Here is a 19,976-nt window from a genome sequence, read left to right on the forward strand (position 1 = left end):
AATCTTCTGTCTGTGAGGCTTTTTCCACTAACCAACACCAGGTCACGGTCTTCTTCGATCTGGAGAAGGCATATGACACTGCATGGGGTCATGATATTTTACTCTTTCTTCATGAGTTTGGTCTTCGTGGGCACTTGCCTATTTTTATTCAACAGTTTTTATCTAACCGAATTTTAAGGGTCCGAGTGGGAGGAGTGCTTTCTAATGCCTGAGCAGTAGAAGATGGAGTACTACAGGGGAGTATCCTTAGTGTTACTCTGTTTGCTGTTGCCATTAACAGCAGCATCAGTGTACTTCCTGATGGTGTACGAGGATCACTATATGTCGATGACCTCTCGATTTCCTTCACCTCATCTAGAATGTCTCTGATAGAAAGGAAGTTGCAGCTGGCTCTCAATAGAATTTCTGACTGGGCAGAAACTCGAGGTTTCCATTTTTCTACAGCAAAGACAGTGGCTATACATTTTTGTCGTCTTCGAGGGGTTCGCCCAGACCCTGACTTGTATCTCTATGGTAGGAGAATATCCTTCGTGGAAGAGACGCGGTTTCTGGGTCTTCTGTTTAATAGACAACTAACCTGGGTTCCTCATATTCGTTCTGTTAAGGTGGCTTGTCTTAAAGCTTTGAGTCTTTTGAGGGTTTTAGCTCATACCTCTTGGGGTGCTGACCGACAAACCCTCCTCCTCTTGCATAGGTCTCTTATTCTTCCTAAACTTGAATATGGGTGTGAGGTCTACTCCTCTGCAACAGCTGCCCGCCTCCGGTTGTTAAATTCTGTGCATCATGCTGGTGTACGTCTTGCAACAGGGGCATTCAGATCATCCCCAATTCCAAGTCTGTTGGTGGATGCTGGTGTACTCCCCTTGGATTTGCGACACCAGTTGCTAATGATGAGGTGTTGGTATTGTCTTCACCGCATTCCAGACAGTTTCTTGTGCCATTGTCTCCCAGGATTCCCGATCTGTTTTTGACACCCATCCTAATTTCCCAAAGCCATTTGGTTACAGGGTCCAGTCTATTATATTATCCCTCTCTGTCCCGAGACTGGCAATTTGTCCATATCGGATCCCAGGGGTGGGTTCTTGGCTAATCCCTCGTGTGACATTCTGTAGGTCCGTTGTTGAAAAATAGGGCTCACTTCCCTCTCAGGTGTCCCTCTCTCTCTTTTTAGAACATGCCTCCATTCATGAGGGTTCTGTCCCCGTCTATAATGACGGGTCCAAGACTGATACTGGAGTAGGATTTGGTGTTGTCTTCCCTTCCTTTAGTAGGGGCGGTAGTCTTCCTGGTATTACTTCAGTGTATACGGCAGAACTGACTGGAATTTTATATGCTTTGAAAATCATTTTTACTCTCCCCCAATCCGTTTTTGTGATTTTTAGTGACTCGTGTAGTGCTTTGTCTGCACTGGAGTCTTTTAATGCATCCCATCCATTGGTTTTGTCAATTTTAGAGTGGCTTTTTCTTCTTGGCCGTCGTGGCTGCCGTGTAGACTTCTGTTGGGTTCCTGCACATGTTGGTGTGGTGGGCAAGGAGAGGGCAGATACTTTAGCTAAAGCTGCATCTTCTCAACAGCCCCCAACTGACTACCCACTTCCTGCTTCTGATGCAACACCTTACTTGCGGTACGCAATTCGTACATGTCGGCAGAGACACTGGGATGGTGTTTCTCACGATAAACTAAAAGAAATCTTTCAGAGAGTGGTTGTGCTGAGGGTTCTTCCCTCTATGTCTCGGCGACTGGAGGTGGCTCTTGCTAGGCTTTTCATTGGGCATTCTCGGCTTACCCATGGGTTCCTCATGTGTGGTGAGGCTCAACCGTACTGTGATGACTGCCTTGTTCCCCTTACTGTCCATCACTTGCTGGTCGAGTGTCCAAGTCTGGGGGACGTACGTCAGAGGTTCCTCCCTAGACATAAGGGGGCAGATGGTGCTTACTGTTTGTCCTCGATGCTTGGTGAAGCCTCTAGCGATTTTACTGATGTTGTTAGTTTTCTTCAGGAGGCAGGCCTCCTTCCACTTTTATAAATAATTGATATTTTATCAACTATTCTTATATTATTTTTAGTGTTTTATTCCTACTAACAGATATTAACTTTATTTTGAATAGGCACTTTTTATTTTGCCGTGTCTTTTACTTTGTCATCCGGCGGCATATGACCCTGGCAGTTGCGCCGCCAGATTTTAATTATTTTCAATCGATCAATCACTCGCATGTTGTAATGCAACCATCAGGTGACTCTACAGTGAATGTCAAGCTTAACGGTTTTCCTTAATCCAGGAATTCTTTAAGTACGATGGATAGTAACATTAAACCATTTCCTGGGAAAGGGGAGGAAATATTGTCCCTGTAATCCCTATGAACCTGAAGGCAAAATGGGAGAGTAGTGGGGATAAGAGTTTACCCATCCTCAATTTTTACCTCTAAGAAACGTATAGGAAACTTCGGACCTGAGTACTGTGCCTGCCCATGGCCCAGTAAACAGAGGTTTACATGGCTGTGCAGGCATAATATGTTAAAACACAATAATATATGTAACTACAATATGTAACTATACACCTATAGGTAACAATATGTAAAACAGGTAGTTATGACCGAGTTCTCCAGGAAGAGACAACTAAACATCCACCTTGCCCTAACTAATCAAGAACGCCAAACACCCCTGATCATGTGCCGGAAATGTGAACGACACACACACACGTACATACTTACGCACATGTACGCCCACACACTTTAGCAGGAATCTAGAAGGGGATATAAGACCGATGTCACATGTAGGAGAGTTAGTAGAACAAGTCAGAGTAGGACAGGAGAGAACAAGAGTTAGACAAGGAGAGAGCAACAGGGAGTAGGAGAGTGAGAGTAAAGTAGGAGGACAACAGCTAGCATAAACTGCTACTAACCATACGCTACACGGGTCATGCCAAGCTCTTAACTTTTATTCAAGTAACCGTCACAATAAACTCCACTGATCCAAATTTGCCTTTCATCATCCAACTTAAAATACGAAGAGAATAACGGAACAGAGAAAGCCTACACTGACATCTACAACCCCTCACCATTACTCTTTCCTTGCATCTCCCATCGACGATTGAACCAAATAACCTTCTTTATAGAATTAGACCACTTGGCTATGTCTACTTACATTGGTGGCAGCGGTAAAAACGAACCTACTATGCTCAATTACATTGGCAGCAGCGGTAAACTACGACAAACCACGCCTTAAGAGTTTATTCAACGCTCATCAGTAATAGTTTATACGTTCATCGATATACGCAGGAAACTAATCTCCTGAACCGCTACAGCGGTAAACTACGAAAAACTACGTTCACTGAGACTGATGGGGAGCAGTAAACGAAGCCGATAAACGTCTCTATGAACAATCAACGAGCAAAACTACAATCAAATAATCTACGACTACGCTTAATTTGGCGACTTCACGCAATCGAACCAAAAACAAACAAACAAAGCTGAGAGCAGGAGCTAGCGGTGCATCTACGCACCTTAAATTCGTCCCTAATCGTGCGTAACCACCTCAACCACAACTCCACGATTACGAGAAACAATACCAGTGACAAATTACGTCTATCAACAACTCTACAAGCCTACAAGTTTATCTCAACAAGTACAGTAAAGAAAATCAAATGTACAAGAAGAAGAAACAACGAAAATGAGTGAAGTGTCACCTGAGTAACGCACAACACAGCTGAATTTCCCCCACCTACTCCACTACCCCAGCACGACCCCCACCACTATTCCCCACCACCTTCTCCACCACCAGGAGGAGGCAAGCGAGTGTCTTGACCTCAGATGTGATGACCAAACGATGCTGACGTGTTGATCTTCAACAACATCTCCCTCACCACACCTCACACCAGGACTGTATCTCCTCTGCTGTTCTAGTGAGTTGATTTATTCTAACCAAGGTTGTCTTAGTTAACACTTCATCATTTACATAACTATACATAAAATACTAACACTTAGTTAACAAACCAAGCAATTATATACATATATATTCATCATCATAAATATTACAAACTACACAGTGAGAGACAATTACACGATTTATACTGACATATGTGTTTTATAATTTTATGAGCAATCAAGAGAAAGGTAAAATATGATTTAGTGTGTAATCCCATTATGCTAAGTAGTGTTCCACAATTAGTGCCTGAAGGATCAACATTAACAGTGACAAATACCCTGACACAAACAAAACGATAAAAAAAAATATAAATTCCAAAACACCATCAGACACACAAGAACAAGAGAAAACCAAACTCGGGAAACGAAAGATACACTAGATAAAGAACGGCAAACAGATGCAGTCTACGCTAAAGCAAATAATGATGACACTTGATCAGAATATTCAGATGTAGATAGTGAACTTTATAAAAATTTACCTCCAGTTTACTATAACTTGGACAAGAAGGTATTAACCCTTTTGCACGCAGATGAATTTTAAAAGTTTTCTGTGGTATGACGCATCGGCTTATCTCCCCTCCCCCATGCCCGCTGCACGCTCCATAAAAGTGTATTCTCGGCTCATTTTCACCACCCAAACATATTTATTTTGCCACAAAACCCACGTATTCCTATTCGTGGATGTTTGTTCTACACGATAAGCAAAAAAAACAAAACACTATACATACGTTAGGGCCCCGATAATAAACGTTTGGGAACATACTGTAGATCTCACTTCCCAACATCATAAGTCGAATGTTTACTATTCAATCTTTACATTTTATACAATCATTAGAAAGAGAATTTTATTAGCTTTCGAATGCCGGAGGTCCCAGTTTGATATGAGCTATGGTATTCGAATAATAACCAAAAAGTAAAACCCATTTCGACATTTTTTTTTTTTTTTTTTTGAGAGCTCTACCGAAGAACTTTTCTCTTCACTGTTATGTTTTTATTTTATCATCCTATGCAGAATTTCACTGGCTTCCTTTTGAGTCAACAATGGTGATCCTAGGCCTCATATTTTCGAGAAAAATTAGAAAAACTATGGTGTACCCACGCTGTGTCATGACTGTAGGGCAGTTTCCTGCCTTCCTCTAAGCTCCTTTCATGTATTTCACCAATTCCTTGTACATTAGATATGCACACTATATTCACATAATTCACTGGCATTATTTTTATAGTTGAATACTCACATTTGGTGCAGGGTAAAGGCAATGTAGTTGATTAGAAACAGTAGTACAATCTTTGTTGGGCCAACGGCTGATAACGACCAGGAATGCTTCACAAACACCAGATTTCCTATTCCAAACACCAAATCTAATCACAACAGTGCCCAACAACTATACATAAGCACTATTGGTATAGGGAAATATGTTGCACGGCCGGGATGGGGGTAAGAGCAGAAATTTAAAGGGCCAAACCGCACAGTACCTCCCCCACTCACAGCTCATTTTGTATTGGGACCCACAGTCACCAAACCATTACTTTTGACAAGCGCTAGTCAAGCAATGATGCCTCCAAAAATGACGGCGATTGGCCGAACTCTGAAAGTTTTTATGCTTTATGGACGACAAAAACATCAGTGAGTATGGGTGCACCCCACACCCATAAGACAAATGCGTCAACGTGGGCGAAGGGGTTAAGGTCAGGAAAAACATATAAATTACCAGTAAATGACGACTGCAAGGAAAACACCGTAAAAATGGCTAATTTAGATGCAGCAGGCACGAGTGCAGTAACTTCTCCACAACATTCCAATAACACTTCACTTCCAGTGTACTGTATATTTGTCATGAAGACAATGAACTCCCAAAATTCTCTGGTACTGAAAAAGACAAGATCGACATAAACACACTTACTGAACAGTGTCAGCAATATTTCATTAGGGGACACATTACAAATGAGAAAGGAAAAATCACTGTTTTTTCAGCTAGAATAAACCAAGGACGATGCCCAGCTGGCAATTTGCTGAAGTCAGACAAGCTGTTGAGAGCTTTAACATTTTAGCAAGTTAAGACAGAATTTCTCAGGAAATTCTCTGGAGGTAGGAATTTTCTTGGTGGTATAACTCCAGAATTAAACAAAATCGTAGACCTTCTAAGGCAAACACACTTATGCTCAGATCTAGGGGATATAACAGCAGATATTTGCACTATTAAGAAAATCTTGTTATCTAGCTTAGAAAACTCAGACTGGGTCACACAGGATGGTAATATGTCACCAGTGCATGTCGTTGACATCACTGGCTACGTATCAGCCCTATGCAAGTTTCCTGACAGGGTGTTAAAGATTGCCAAAACCATCCCGCATAATCGAGAGATTTGTTTACTTGATTTCATTTATGAAGTGGAATTAAACTGCAGTAAAGCTGGCGTGACTGATACATCACAGGCCAACAGGACAGGGATCAAAGTGCCAGAAATTGTAGCAGGGATAAATAAGTCAAGTCCTGGCAAAAGACCAGAGACAGTCTCGTCCAGTTCACACATAAACACACAGTCAAGTTAGCTCAAGGACACGTTCTGCACACCAGGTAACAGGGCGGTACAAAAGTATGACTAGTGCGCAAATCCTGGTCACACAAAATATGAGTGTTAAGGTACATAAAGAATAAAGAGGACATGTATAAGGCAAAAGGGTTCGAACCGTATTGCAGACATCACCGAACCTCCGGTCACTGGACCTCAGACTGTAAAACAATAGAAAAACTGGTATCCATCTATAGGCCGGGGGAAGGTCGTACCAGCACAAAAGAGGACGACACAAAACGCAAATAAACAAAATAATAGTCAATATCGGAAGTCTCTTTGGAAATGAAAGCATTTTAGTCTCTGCTTTATGTGAGGAGGAAGAGATTTCATTTTTTTTTGGATTCAGGCTCACCAGTGAATTTAATAACGCAAGATGAGTTAGAAAGGATTTTCAGAAATAGAAGAAAAGTGACACTTTTGGAAAATTCAGACTTAAATTTATACACAGTGGATGGTAAAGAAATACCAGTTATTGGTATGATTGAGTTAAAGATGAAATTCCCAGAGACCACAAAATCATACACTACCACCGTTTACGTAGTAGAAAAATTATCAATTACGGATATTATGTTGCTTGGACTAAACTACATGAGGACACAAAATATAATATTGATGCCCCATTTCAATGGAATTAGCTATGACAGCGAATTCATAGAGGAAATTTCATCTCCTGATACTACCACTAACAATTTATATAAAAACTAGAGTCACAAGAGCGATGACTCACAACTTAAAGAAGGGAGAGTCTACTGTACAATTTCTCAAAGAAAATGGGCGCTTAGACCAGTTGGTACAGGCCGACTGACTCACCCACCCACAGTCCAATCGTGACTCGCTTACTCACTCAGCAAGCATTAATTATGATATAAATTTAGCACCAACATCATTCATACAGGTTACTGTTAAGAGTAAACTGGGAAATTGTAATGTCATTGTATTAGAGGAGACTTAGAATAAATTGCCTTTTGATAGAAAGCGCCCTGTGTTGGATGAATGATAAGGTTGATGTTAATGTCATTTTTACTAACCCCCTGAATGGAGATGTGAAGATAAAGAAAGGAACCTGTATTTGTAGGTTAGAGATTTGCCCAGCTCCTATAAGCGAAGTATTAGTAGCGCGAGCATCAAGCAGAGTAAACTCGTCAGACAGAGAGTGCATAAAGGAGCACTTGGTTTGCTTAGATACTTCTGATGTGGAAAATGATTTATTAAATGTGCTGCAGAAACAATGACAAGCTGTTGCATTACCTGGTGAAAATTTAGATGTACAATCATAAGAAAAAGTATCGTTACCCTCATGACTGCTCGATGCTAAACGAACGTTAGCTGGGCTGTGTGGGCGGGTCCTTGCTGTTCGCCCCTCCCCTATCTAGTGTTGCCATATCACAATCCCATTACAAGAGTTGGAGTAATGAGCAAGAATAAACCACCTGGCGGGGAAATATATAGAAGGTGTTTGCATTACCCTGAGCGCCCCACCGGGGATTCAATAATGAAACTCGGCAGGTTTATTATTTTCCGACTATTCAACACTTATTATCAATAGAATACAACAAATAAATTATTTTGAATAGTATTAAATCTATAGGCATCGACTGTGTGTGTGTGTGTGTGTGTGTGTGTGTGTGTGTGTGTGTGTGTGTGTTTAATGATAGTCTAGCAGGGGTGCACGAGTTCATTTGTTTGCTTTAGTTGGGTGGTTAAATGCTTTAGATGGATGCTTCAGACGTGTAGAGGCTGTTTTCGAAGCAGGGGGTGGGTATACAAAATATTAAAGCAGTGAGACTGAACACGTATTATTATTTTCTTTCTACTGAACATTTATTATATGTAGAAAGCAATGCATATCATTATTATACTGAAATTTACTAAGTTGGCTTGTATCGGCTGAAGTACTATCATACGTCTGGCACAGGTGCACATACTCATTGCCCGTCTGCATGTGTGTTGCCGACTTCAGACCATTCGGTTATATTTTTATTTAATGAATTCGGTGCCGGATAATAAAACGTATTGTCTCTATGCACAGAGGCCACACGATCTAATTAGCTTTTTTACCTCTAGCACAAATCTACTATCTGTGTCTCAAAATCGGGTTTGAGTACCGTACAAGCTTTCCTGTCCCGTCATTCCACAACACTTCGTCGTTGTGTCATAGTGCATAGCTCGGAAGGGTAACGATAGTTTTTCTTATGACTGTACAACTTGGGTGTGGAACGCACCACTCTTCTTTGTACCTAAACAAAACGGGGAAATGAGGGCAGTTGTTGATTATCGCAAACTTAATCAGGAAACCATTCCCGACCGTATTCCCATGCCATTGTTAAATGATGTCCTGCACAACATTGGACCAGAAAATATGGTCTTCTCTACAATCAATTTATTAAGCGGTTATTATCAGATAGGTTTAGATGTAGAATCCCGCAAATACACTGCTTTCTCTACAGACAGTGGGCATTATCAGAATAAGAGAATGCCGATGGGATTAAGGACAGCTCCAGGCACGTTCCAGCGATTAATGAATAGCATAGTGGCTGGAATATTGACGGTATATTTGTCTTTCTGGACGACATCATAATTGCAACACACACAATAGAAAAACATCTACAGAAATTAGACCAGCTCCTATACAAGTTAGCCAATGTGGGTTTAAAAATTAAGTCTTTCATGAATGGAATTGCTAATGCTGGTAACGGAAGGATCATTATTAATCTGCTACCCATTCACAATGTCCGGCAAATAATTAGTCAAGGCATACATAAGCATGGTTTGAAACCTTTGTTTGAGGAAAGAAATCTGATGTTATATTATCCATATTTGGAAGCAACACTCACAACAACATCAATAGTAGTTCGTGTACCATTCGTAACAGATGATTTGTTCACAGTCTAACAAATATACCAATTTCCTTCTAGGAAAGATGACTCATTAGTCACCATCAACATCAAAACAGAATTTATCATGGTCTCCGAGAAACAGGTCTCTGTCACATTCAATAGTGAAACAACAATTGAACACAAATGTCGCACATCATTACATGCATTTAATCTTTGTCCTGCGTACATCTTCACGTTTCAGCCAGCTGAGACAGTCCCTTGTGAAATGGCTGTCATACAAGGTCATGACATCCCTCATCATTGTAACTTCACATTTGCTCCACATAAACTCATCCATCATCAACACATTGGACATTCACAGTTCTGCTTCACTCAAAAGTACATCAGTTTTTGTGGCTTGCCCAGACACATCTCCAGCCCATACACCAGCTTCTGGTTTATACATCTCACCAAATTACTGTGCAGTCCAGACACCTACACTATCCACTTTGCCCACTAAAAACCATTATGCCATTCTCAATCACACACACAAGTATTTCCAGCCATTACCTAGGATGAACTTAAATTTAAGTGCACACATTACGTTGGCTTCACCCAAGTATGAAACCATGCAGCTAATAAATCAGACAATACAACTTGGGAAGAATACAGTAGGATTATGTTCAACCCACATTATGTATACAGCCCAGCTCCAGTCATTTTTGTAATTTTCTCCATCATATTTGTTATATTACTTTTGGCCTTGCACAGAAAGCAAGCAAGGATTGCTAACCTGGAATCAGTGTTTAAGAACTGTACAAGTGAGACAAACTGTGTAAATATTGTATATATATTTTACATAAAATAACAAAATTTGGGTCACATAATATAGGCTTACTTTAATTATACTACTGTGTCTCATTTATATATGAATATATACAGCAAGTCCTTCACATATGTATTGTATAATTGACTACAGTAGATTTGCCATTATATTGTTTTAATATTACTATTATATTTATATATCCACTACACATGTACCATTTAATTATGTTACAATTATATTACTACAATGAATACAGTTCTAATCACAATATTATCACAATTATGTAACTTTTACAATATGTACTTCACTTAATTAACTTGCAAATTATTGTAATGTGTATATATATGTATTAATATGTTATGACAATATTTAATATCGCTGGTACGACAGTTGGCGTGACCGTGCGATGTGTAGGCATAATATGTTATAACACAGTAATATATGTTACTACAGTATGTAACTAAGTAGCTATAGGTAACAATATGTAAAACAGGTAGTTATGTCTGAGTTCTCCAGGAAGAGATAATTAAACATCCACCTTGCCCTAGACTAATAAAGAATGCCAAACACCCCTGATCATGTGCCGAAAACGTGATCGACACACACACACACTCACACACACACACACACACACACACGCACATACGTACACACACGTACGCCCACACACTTTAGTCGGAAGCTAAAGGGGGATATAAGTCCGATATCACATGTAGGAGTTAGTAGAACAAGTCAGAGTAGGACAGGAGAAAACAAGAGTTAGACAAGGAGAGAGCAATAGGGAGTAGGAGAGTGAGAGTAAAGTAGGAGGACAACAGCTAACATAAACTGCTACTAACCATACGCTACACGGGTCATGCCAAGCTCTTAACTTTTATTCAAGTAACCGTCACAATAAACTCCACCGTCCCAAATTTGCCTATTTCAGCATCCCATTAAAAATAAGAAGAGAATAATGGAACAGAGAAAGCCTACAGTGACATCTACAACGCCTCACCATTACTTTCCTAGCGACTCTTACATCGACAGTTCAACCAAATAACCTTCTCTATAGAATTACACCCTCGGCTACGTCTGCTTACAGCTCTATGGGGTATGGGAGGCGTAAAAAATGAATAAGAGTTGAAGCAGTGAATGTGTTCAAGAATGCAAAGAATACGGTGTGGTATTGTGTGAAACAAAGATGAAAGGGAGTGACGTGGATGAGTGTTAAGGTGTGAAGTATGTAAGGTCAGTGTGTATACGCGAGGACGGTGGCAATGTGCTGCTTAATTGATGAAATATGAATGGGAGAGAGTAATGAAAGGATTATAAACATGTACACGAGATGTGTATATGTTAAGTTCAAAATAGTGAAGGTGGTGTACACTCCTTGGAATGATAAATGTTAGAAGAAAGACAGGGTTGAAGACACACTACACGGACTGTGATAGGACAGATGATTAAGAGTTCTAAAGTGTTTGTGATTAGAGACTTGAATGAAAGAGCTGGCACTGGTCCTGTAAATTATATATTGGGTCGTCCTGGAGAACCAAGGGAGAGAGATTAGGGCCGGCGACTGAAGGATGCGTCTGTATTGTCAATTTGTATTCTAGGCACAAACAACACAGGGACGCAAGTGGTAAAGGGAGAATGGAGATTGAAACACTGAAAGTGAAGCTGGAAAATAAGAAATGTCAGATGAATATGCATACCAGCTAATGTTAGTGGTTAGTGCAGTTAGGGTCAATGGATTGGGAGGATATGGATTTAAAAAACTTATGAAGTGCATACAGAGAGTTAGGAATGCTAAAGCTGTGTGTGGTGTTGTAAAGGCAACAGCTAGTCAGATATGTGTAGCTTAGAGGAATGAGGTGGTTAGAAGAGAAGTGTAAGGAAAGAGAAAGTAGTGGCTTCGGTGGATGGGAAAAAAAAGACTGAAATAAATGAGGGAAAGAAAATACTGAGTAACAAACACGTAAAGAGACTAGGATACTGGAAATAGGAACTGGGTAAATAATGATTTGGATGATAAAGAAATACTAGCTGTTCTAGAAAAAATAGGAAACTGTCCTGGGAAGAGGTGCAAAAATGTAGAAATGAAAGTGGAAAAAGTGTAAATGTGTGGGGGATGTGTGAAAGAAGACTAACAAATGGAAATAAAGTCAGGCAGAGATGGAAAGAGTATTTTTGAAAAGCTGATAAGAATAATGAAAGAAGAATGGTAGTGTATACACGGATCTTGTAGTGTGCACATAGTGAGTGTGATGTTGGTAAATGTAACGCTGGGAGAAGCTGTTGTTGTTGCTCAACCCCGGACCATAAATGAACAACTTTCCCGTCTGGGATTGTCTCATAGGTTTGCTACACCGTTGATGTGTTTGCGTCTTTGTGTGATATGTTCTGTGTAGTTGTTCATTATGTATGTTATGTTGTGTGGGCCTATCCTGCAAGCTGGGCTCGTGTCATCTGTGATTCCACCCAACCCAAATCTTAGCTGGTGGCTGAGGAGGGCTGGTTAATGTCCTGGTCACACTTCCTCAATCGTACTGCTTCCTATTCTCACACCAAAGCGTCTCGTGATTTGTGGTTACGTTGCCAGGTGTCCTGTGACTCGTCGTGTAGAAAGATGGGGAGACTGAATCTATCCACAGTCGTGCGGACCACACGTTCTTTTATGAGTGACTGTTCAGTACATGTTATTGAGCTGTGGAGAAATGTTGAGGCCTCGGCGGCTGTTTTGACTGTGTTTATATCAGACAGTGTATTTAGCGTCAAAGTCCCCAACAATGATAGCGTTAGGTGTCTGTGTTAGGGAGGTGCTGAGGGTTGTATTGCGCTGGTACAGTATGGGAGGTGTCAGGGGGAATGTAAAAGATGGTCGGGAACAGATCCTAAGGGTTGGTGAAACGGGAGCTCCAGCTCCCCATGCAGGGCCGGATTTAGACCTGTGGAGGCCACTGGGCAGCCTCCGTGTGGAGGCCTCCCTACCTTAGAATTACATAAAGTTGAAGACGTAGTCATGAGGTTTGAAGTTGACCGGTTCCAATTTACCACCTGCTATGACGAAAATTTTCAAGCCATTTTATTGCAGAAAATATATATTTTTTCAAGATTCTTCATATTACTGAAAGTTGAAACCTCAAATAATGGTTTTGTCCAACAATGTAAGATATGACTAGATTTCCTCGGAAATAATATATGTATTACATCCTAACAGAGCACCTCAACTGTGGTGGTCACAGACCTATGCGCCATAGTTTATATACTATAAAAGTTAGCCAGGTTTGTAAATGTAAGATCAAGTAAATTCTTTATAAAGTATTATTAAAGATGAAGGTTTATATTCAGACTAGTAAAACAAATATACAATTTGTTGAATTTGACAACATACTAACAAAATTATGAATAATTTATAAAACAGAATTTTAGTAAATACTAAATATAACGGCCTACAACCACTGATCCAATTAACTCAGACAGAAGCTGATCAGTTACTGAAAGACAATTGAAAAATGTACAGTAGGCTACCTGCATATACAAACCAGGCACTTTACGAGACTTGACCCTTGCAAAGTCTCTGATCAGCCTGTCGAGCTCAATCTCTCTGAAAATGTCATACTCAATGCCCATCAAGGCGAGATGACTGAGCCTATCATGACACATTGCAGTAGGAAGTCTGTTGTTAATAAACTTAATTTTACTGAATGAACGTTCACCAGAACAGTTTGTGACCATGAGCACCAAGTACATCCGTAGCATTATCTCGACATTTGGAAGTGTATCTGCAACCTTCTTGCCCATCAACAGTTTGTAAAGGAAATGTGCCCTCCCTCTCTCACCTTCTTCGTCTTCTAGAAATTGGGTGAAGATGGGGTAAATGTAGGCTGGCTAAGCTAAGCTAGACCTATCTATCTATCTATAGCCCGACGCCCTAATCCCGCAAAGGGTGGCCGCAAACAAAACGCCTCCAAGTCACTCTGTCACCCACCATTTGACTCCCCGCCCCCAACTCACCCCCTCCCTCATATACCTCTCAACTTCCATCCCTCCACCTCATCCTCGGTCTACCCCTCCCTCTCCCTCCCTCCACCTCACCTACATACACCCTCTTAGTCAGTCTTTCATTCTCCATTCTCTCCACATGTCCAAACCACCTCAGTGTATTTCTCCTAATCTTTTCAACCACATCCACATCTACCCCACAACGTTCCTTCACCTCTTCATTCGTCAACCTGTCCCTCCACGTCACTCCACATGCTCCTCTCAAGTAACTCATTTCCACTGCTCTCACTCTTGACTTGTTCCCCTCTTGCAAGGTCCACGCCTCGCTTCTGTAAGTCAGGGTAGGGATCACAATACCATCGTGCAGTGACTTCTTAACTTCCATACTCACCTCCCTATTTCTCATCACTGCTTTCAGTGTACCAACAACCTTTCTTCCCTGCTGTACCCTTTCACGTACTTCATCCCCCAAAGTTCCATCCTTACTCATCACACTACCCAAGTACTTGAATGCACTCACATTCTCCATATCCTCACCATCCAACCTCACTGCACACTCTGTGACTTCCTTCCTCTCAAACACCATAACTTTACTTTTGTTTACATTAACTTTCAGCTTCCTCCTCCTACACACTGTCCCAAATTCATTCACCAAACCTTGCAACTACGAAATGGCATCAAGTAACACAAGTTAGGCTGTTGAATATAAGAAATAATCATTTTTTTCCCCAGACCTTCACCCTCGGTGTCTCCTTTTCATCTACTAATACCACAAGTGACTTTGTTATATTAGTTAACCATAGAAACAGTCACTGAAACCAATAACATATTCCAAATATATCCGAATTTCTGAAATTAACTCAAACTCACCTGCGATTCCCTCTGAATTTGTCAACAAACAATGGGACAAGAATACGTTCCGGGGTATTCGATAAGGGAAACAAATAAATAAATAAATAAATATATATATATATATATATATATATATATATATATATATATATATATATATATATATATATTTTCTAATTGAAATTCTCATATTCGTTCATGTTCCAAGCAGTTTATAAATATATAAAATATTACAGTGAAAGTACCAGTCTAATATAGCCTAAGCGACACAGAGTCAGTTGAATCTGAGTATGTACGAGGGAGCAAGGGCTACGGTGCGAGTGGATGGTGAGCTGAGTGAGTTCTTTGATCTCAATGTGGGACTGAAACAGGGTTGTGTGATGTCTCCATGGCTGTTTAATATATACTTGGATGGGGTTGTAAAGGAGGTGCAGGGTAGGGCAGTGGATGTGGGGGTGGCTCTAATGAATGAGGGTGAGATTTGGAAGCTTCCGGTGCTGCTGTTTGCTGATGATACAGTACTGTTGAGTGAAGATGAATGGGAGTTGCAAGGTTTGGTGAATGAATTTGGGACAGTGTGTAGGAGGAGGAAGCTGAAAGTTAATGTAAACAAAAGTAAAGTTATGGTGTTTGAGAGGAATGAAGTCACAGAGTGTGCAGTGAGGTTGGATGGTGAGGATATGGAGAATGTGAGTGCATTCAAGTACTTGGGTAGTGTGATGAGTAAGGATGGAACTTTGGGGGATGAAGTGCGTGAAAGGGTACAGCAGGGAAGGAAGGTTGTTGGTACACTGAAAGCAGTGATGAGAAATAGGGAGGTGAGTATGGAAGTTAAGAAGTCACTGCATGATAGTATTGTGATCCCTATCCTGACGTATGGAAGCGAGGCATGGACCTTGCAAGAGGGGAACAAGTCAAGAGTGAGAGCAGTGGAAATGAGTTACTTGAGAGGAGCATGTGGAGTGACGTGGAGGGACAGGTTGACGAATGAAGAAGTGAAGGAACGCTGTGGGGTGGATGTGGATGTGGTTGAGAAGATTAGGAGAAATACACTGAGGTGGTTTGGACATGTGAAGAGAATGGAGAATGAAAGACTGACTAAGAGGGTGTATGTAGGTGAGGTGGAGGGAGGGAGAGGGAGAGGTAGACCGAGGATGAGGTGGAGGGATGGAGCTTGAGAGGTATATGAGGGGAGGGGTGAGTTGGGGGAGGGTAGTCAAATGGTGGGTGACATAGTGATTTGGAGGCGTTTTGTCTGCGGCCACCCTTTGCGGGATTAGGGCGTCGGGCTATAGATAGATAGATAGATAGATAGAGATAGACAAAAAATAAAATGTTTCATAGAAAACTTCAAGTTTTCAAGGTTTAAGGGGTAACTATATGATATGCTTTCTTTCCGGACCTCTGGACTGGTGGTAGTTTTCCTTAATAAAATCGATAAAGGTAAACTCAAAATTTTTATTTCTGTCCTTACACAAATATTTAAAGTAATAATAATAACAACAACAACAACAACAATAATAATAATAATAATAATAATAATAATAATAATAACTGATAATAAAATCACATTGAATGTGTGGAGGCCCCCAGGTTGTGGAGGCCCCTGGGCAGCTGCCCACTTTGCCCACTCCTAAATCTGGCTGTCCCTATGTCACCAGAGAGAGAGGAAAGAATCAGCTTGAATTAGAGAACGAGCTGAAGTAAAGGACGTGATAAAATAAATTAAAAAGAAGAAAAGGCAGTGAGCGGGAAATATTTGTAGAAGACGCAACATATGGACAATTAAAGCAACAAAATTGGTAAAAACTAATTCAAGAAGACCAAGAGCAAGACCAGCAACTAGATGGTGTAATGAAATAAAAAATAACTTCAGGAGATACAGGATCCCAGATAAAAATAAAAGAGTAAGCGATGAAGACAGAAAACTCGTTAGAGATCTTGGGATTCTGGACATGAAACAAACAGCACAAGACTGGGATAAGTGAACGTGTGGGACAGGTTTATGTCCTACACTGGAATATTACAGGCTGACTTTGATTACTTATAGTGTAATACCCTCGTATTCTATCATCCATTTTCATTTAGTCTCTCATTTTTCTTTCACTTTCTCAGCCGTTACATAAAATACAGTGGTTACCTTAATCCTGGTAAGGAGGAGGGAGTGAACACTGCACCACCACCGCCTGCCATCCCGGGCTTCGCTCTACTGTGCCTTGCCGAGCACCGGCCGCATGTTGAGTGCTCGCATACACACACACACACACACACACACACACACACACACACACACACACACACACACATACAAACACACACACACACACACACACACACACACACACACACACACACACACACACACACACAGTCGTGAACTGTCTTGATGCAAAATTTCGTTTGAGAATCCCTGTTTACATTTTTCACTCATACAGCCACAGAGCACTTTACAACAAAACAAGAATGAATTTTAATGCGAAAAAAAAAAAATACAACGCAAAATCATTTCCGAAAAATTATGAACTCTCACGAGGACTTGTTTTTATTGAAGAAATGGATTAAGCTTCTCTGTGGCTACGGTTTCTCCAGGGACACAATTTGTCTATCATTCCACTGACCCTGCCAGAACCCCGGCCTCCCGCCACTGCCTCCACTCATACACCACACGAAATGGAGGCGTAGCTGTATATTTTCATCATCATCATCATCATCATCATCATCATCATCATCATCTTCTTCTTCGACTGCCTGTAAACCCCTTTACCATGCTTCCCAGTGGACATAATATTCAGCATGTAATAGCTATATTTCGACATAACCCTTCAAGTATTAAACAGGAAGCGGGGCCAAGGCACAGCAAACCCGTCTCTGACAGTCATTTTAGTGCTAACGCATAAACACAACAGGATTTCTAGTCAAAGATGTCACATATAAGTTTCGAGTAAATAGGGTGAAAATTGACGATTTTATGCCAATTTACAATATTAGGGTCGACCCACCTGACATTGACCTCCCTACCGCTAGCTGGCGGGGTGATCCCCCTGATGTAATCATGCATGTTATAGGATGTAGATTTGAAAGATGCACATTTAGGTTTTAGATTCATGTCGAAATGACGAATTTGAAAGGAGTCTATTTATCTATCTATCTATTGCCAGACGCCTCAATCCCGTTTGGGGTGGCCACAAACAAATCGCCTCCAAGTCGCCCTGTCCCCCGCCATTTCACTGCCCTGCTCCCAACTCACACCCCTCTCTCATATACCTCTCCACCCCATCCCTCCATCTCATCCTCGGCCTCCCCCTCCCTCTTCCCCCCTCCACCTCACTCACATACACTCTCTTCGTCAGTCTTTCACCCTCCATCCTCTCCACATGGCCAAACCACCTCAGTGTGTTCCTCATAACGCTTCCTATCACATCCACATCCACACCACAACGCTCCTTTATATCCTCATTCGTCAGCCTGTCTCTCCATGTGACTCCACAGGCTCCTCTTAAATAACTCATTTCCACTGCTCTCACTCTTGACTTGTGTTGAAAGGAGTTATGGCGAAAAAACGATTTTTTTTCTTATTCATTTTTGGGGCCTACATCCTCGGCCTTGGCCAAATTTGGCCCAAAATTTAATCAAGTGATAAAAAGGTCATAGCCCTGCATCCCTGTAATTTTGGTCATAATCGCCCCAGTAGTTTTCGCTTAAAATTGTTGACAGACAGACAGACAGACAAAAATCCGAGTGAAAACAATACCCGAGGGGAGGGGACGGTTAAAAAATATTTTCGTAAAATCATTCTCTCTCTCTCTCTCTCTCTCTCCGTATCAAACTTCTGAGATGAGGATATTAATTTACTTACTGGAACTTCCCCCACCCTCCGCTCTCACAGTTCTGCTTACGCGCCTTTAAAACCTCCGGAATTACTCTCTATTAAAGGAAAAATGAACACATAAAGTTTCATGAGGATATAGCCGATTGATTTAGCTATGTGTGTGTGTGTGTGTGTGTGTGTGTGTGTGTGTGTGTGTGTGTGTGTGTGTGTGTGTGTGTGTGTGTGTGTGTGTGTGTGTGTGTGTGTGTGTGTGGGTGTGTGTGGGTGTTTATATTACATGGCTGGTTCAGGCTAAGTTTGAATTTTTTTTAGCCATTTTGTCAAGAACCATCAGTCAGTGTTGGTAAAGTTCATTAATTTTAACTTGGCTCAAATTTTCGTCCTATGCAAATTATCTCTCGTGGGTCAGTGGCAGAAAAAGACAGTGCTACGGCTCTACATCCTTTTCATGGAACTTTTTCGTGACTAGCATCATATTAAAGTGCTAATCTCCTGTTACAGATCAGCTAATCAAGACGGAGAGATGGCAATTATAGGCCAACTTAAAACGAACAGACTATATCACTATGTAAGTTTATAATGTAATGATGTACACACCCCTATACGTTTTCTTTCTTGCCAAGGATGGGGGGGAAGAAAAGGGATTACCCACGTATTCCCCGCTTCTTTTATATGGCGATTGGCCCTTCATTCCGATGATATATATTTTTTTGTTCATTCTTGACAACACCAAACGAACTTACTAAAATCAGGAAGAACCTCATTTCCCGTATTCTCGTAGGTCAAGGAAGCTCCCTAGCACCTCTTCCTCAGCGATTTATTTTTCGACCCGCCTGGTTGATATCACTTTATATCTTGGTTATGCAGAGTATGAGGATTGAATGATTTAAGCAAAACATAAGAGGATAAACATATTATAAGCCAAACAATTCGCTTAGGAAGACTTTTTTGGGAGCTTCGTTAACCGACGGGAATGCGGGCTTCTGTTCAACCCGTCCAGTTCGAAAAGCATCTCTTAAGCTGAAAAAAAAAATCGTCAGTAAGTAGATGGAATTAAATATAAATATCGTCCTCGGGATGAATGGGTTGAAGGGAGAAGGCGTGAGGGGCTGGAATATCAGACTTTCTGTAGTGGCGTTGAGATCTTGCTGCCTAGCACTTGGGTTGTGGT

The 19,976-nt window shown here is 41.0% G+C and overlaps 1 protein-coding gene across 1 annotated transcript in view; it reads right to left on the minus strand.

The window, feature by feature from the left end:
- The window catches only part of LOC145406678 (DBH-like monooxygenase protein 1), a 60,702-nt gene extending 43,517 nt beyond the window's left edge, over nucleotides 1–17,185 (minus strand). Inside the window, exon 1 of the mRNA XM_080277774.1 lies at nucleotides 17,117–17,185. Coding sequence (XP_080133900.1) covers nucleotides 17,117–17,169 — 53 coding nt within the window. The 5' untranslated portion in view covers nucleotides 17,170–17,185. The remainder of the gene's footprint in view (nucleotides 1–17,116) is intronic.
- Nucleotides 17,186–19,976: the final 2,791 nt, after the last annotated feature.

Source organism: Coenobita brevimanus, chromosome 71 (genome assembly GCF_032717465.1).
Source record: "Coenobita brevimanus isolate Jiangsu-jjx chromosome 71, ASM3271746v2, whole genome shotgun sequence".
NCBI classification, from domain to species: Eukaryota; Metazoa; Arthropoda; class Malacostraca; order Decapoda; family Coenobitidae; genus Coenobita; species Coenobita brevimanus.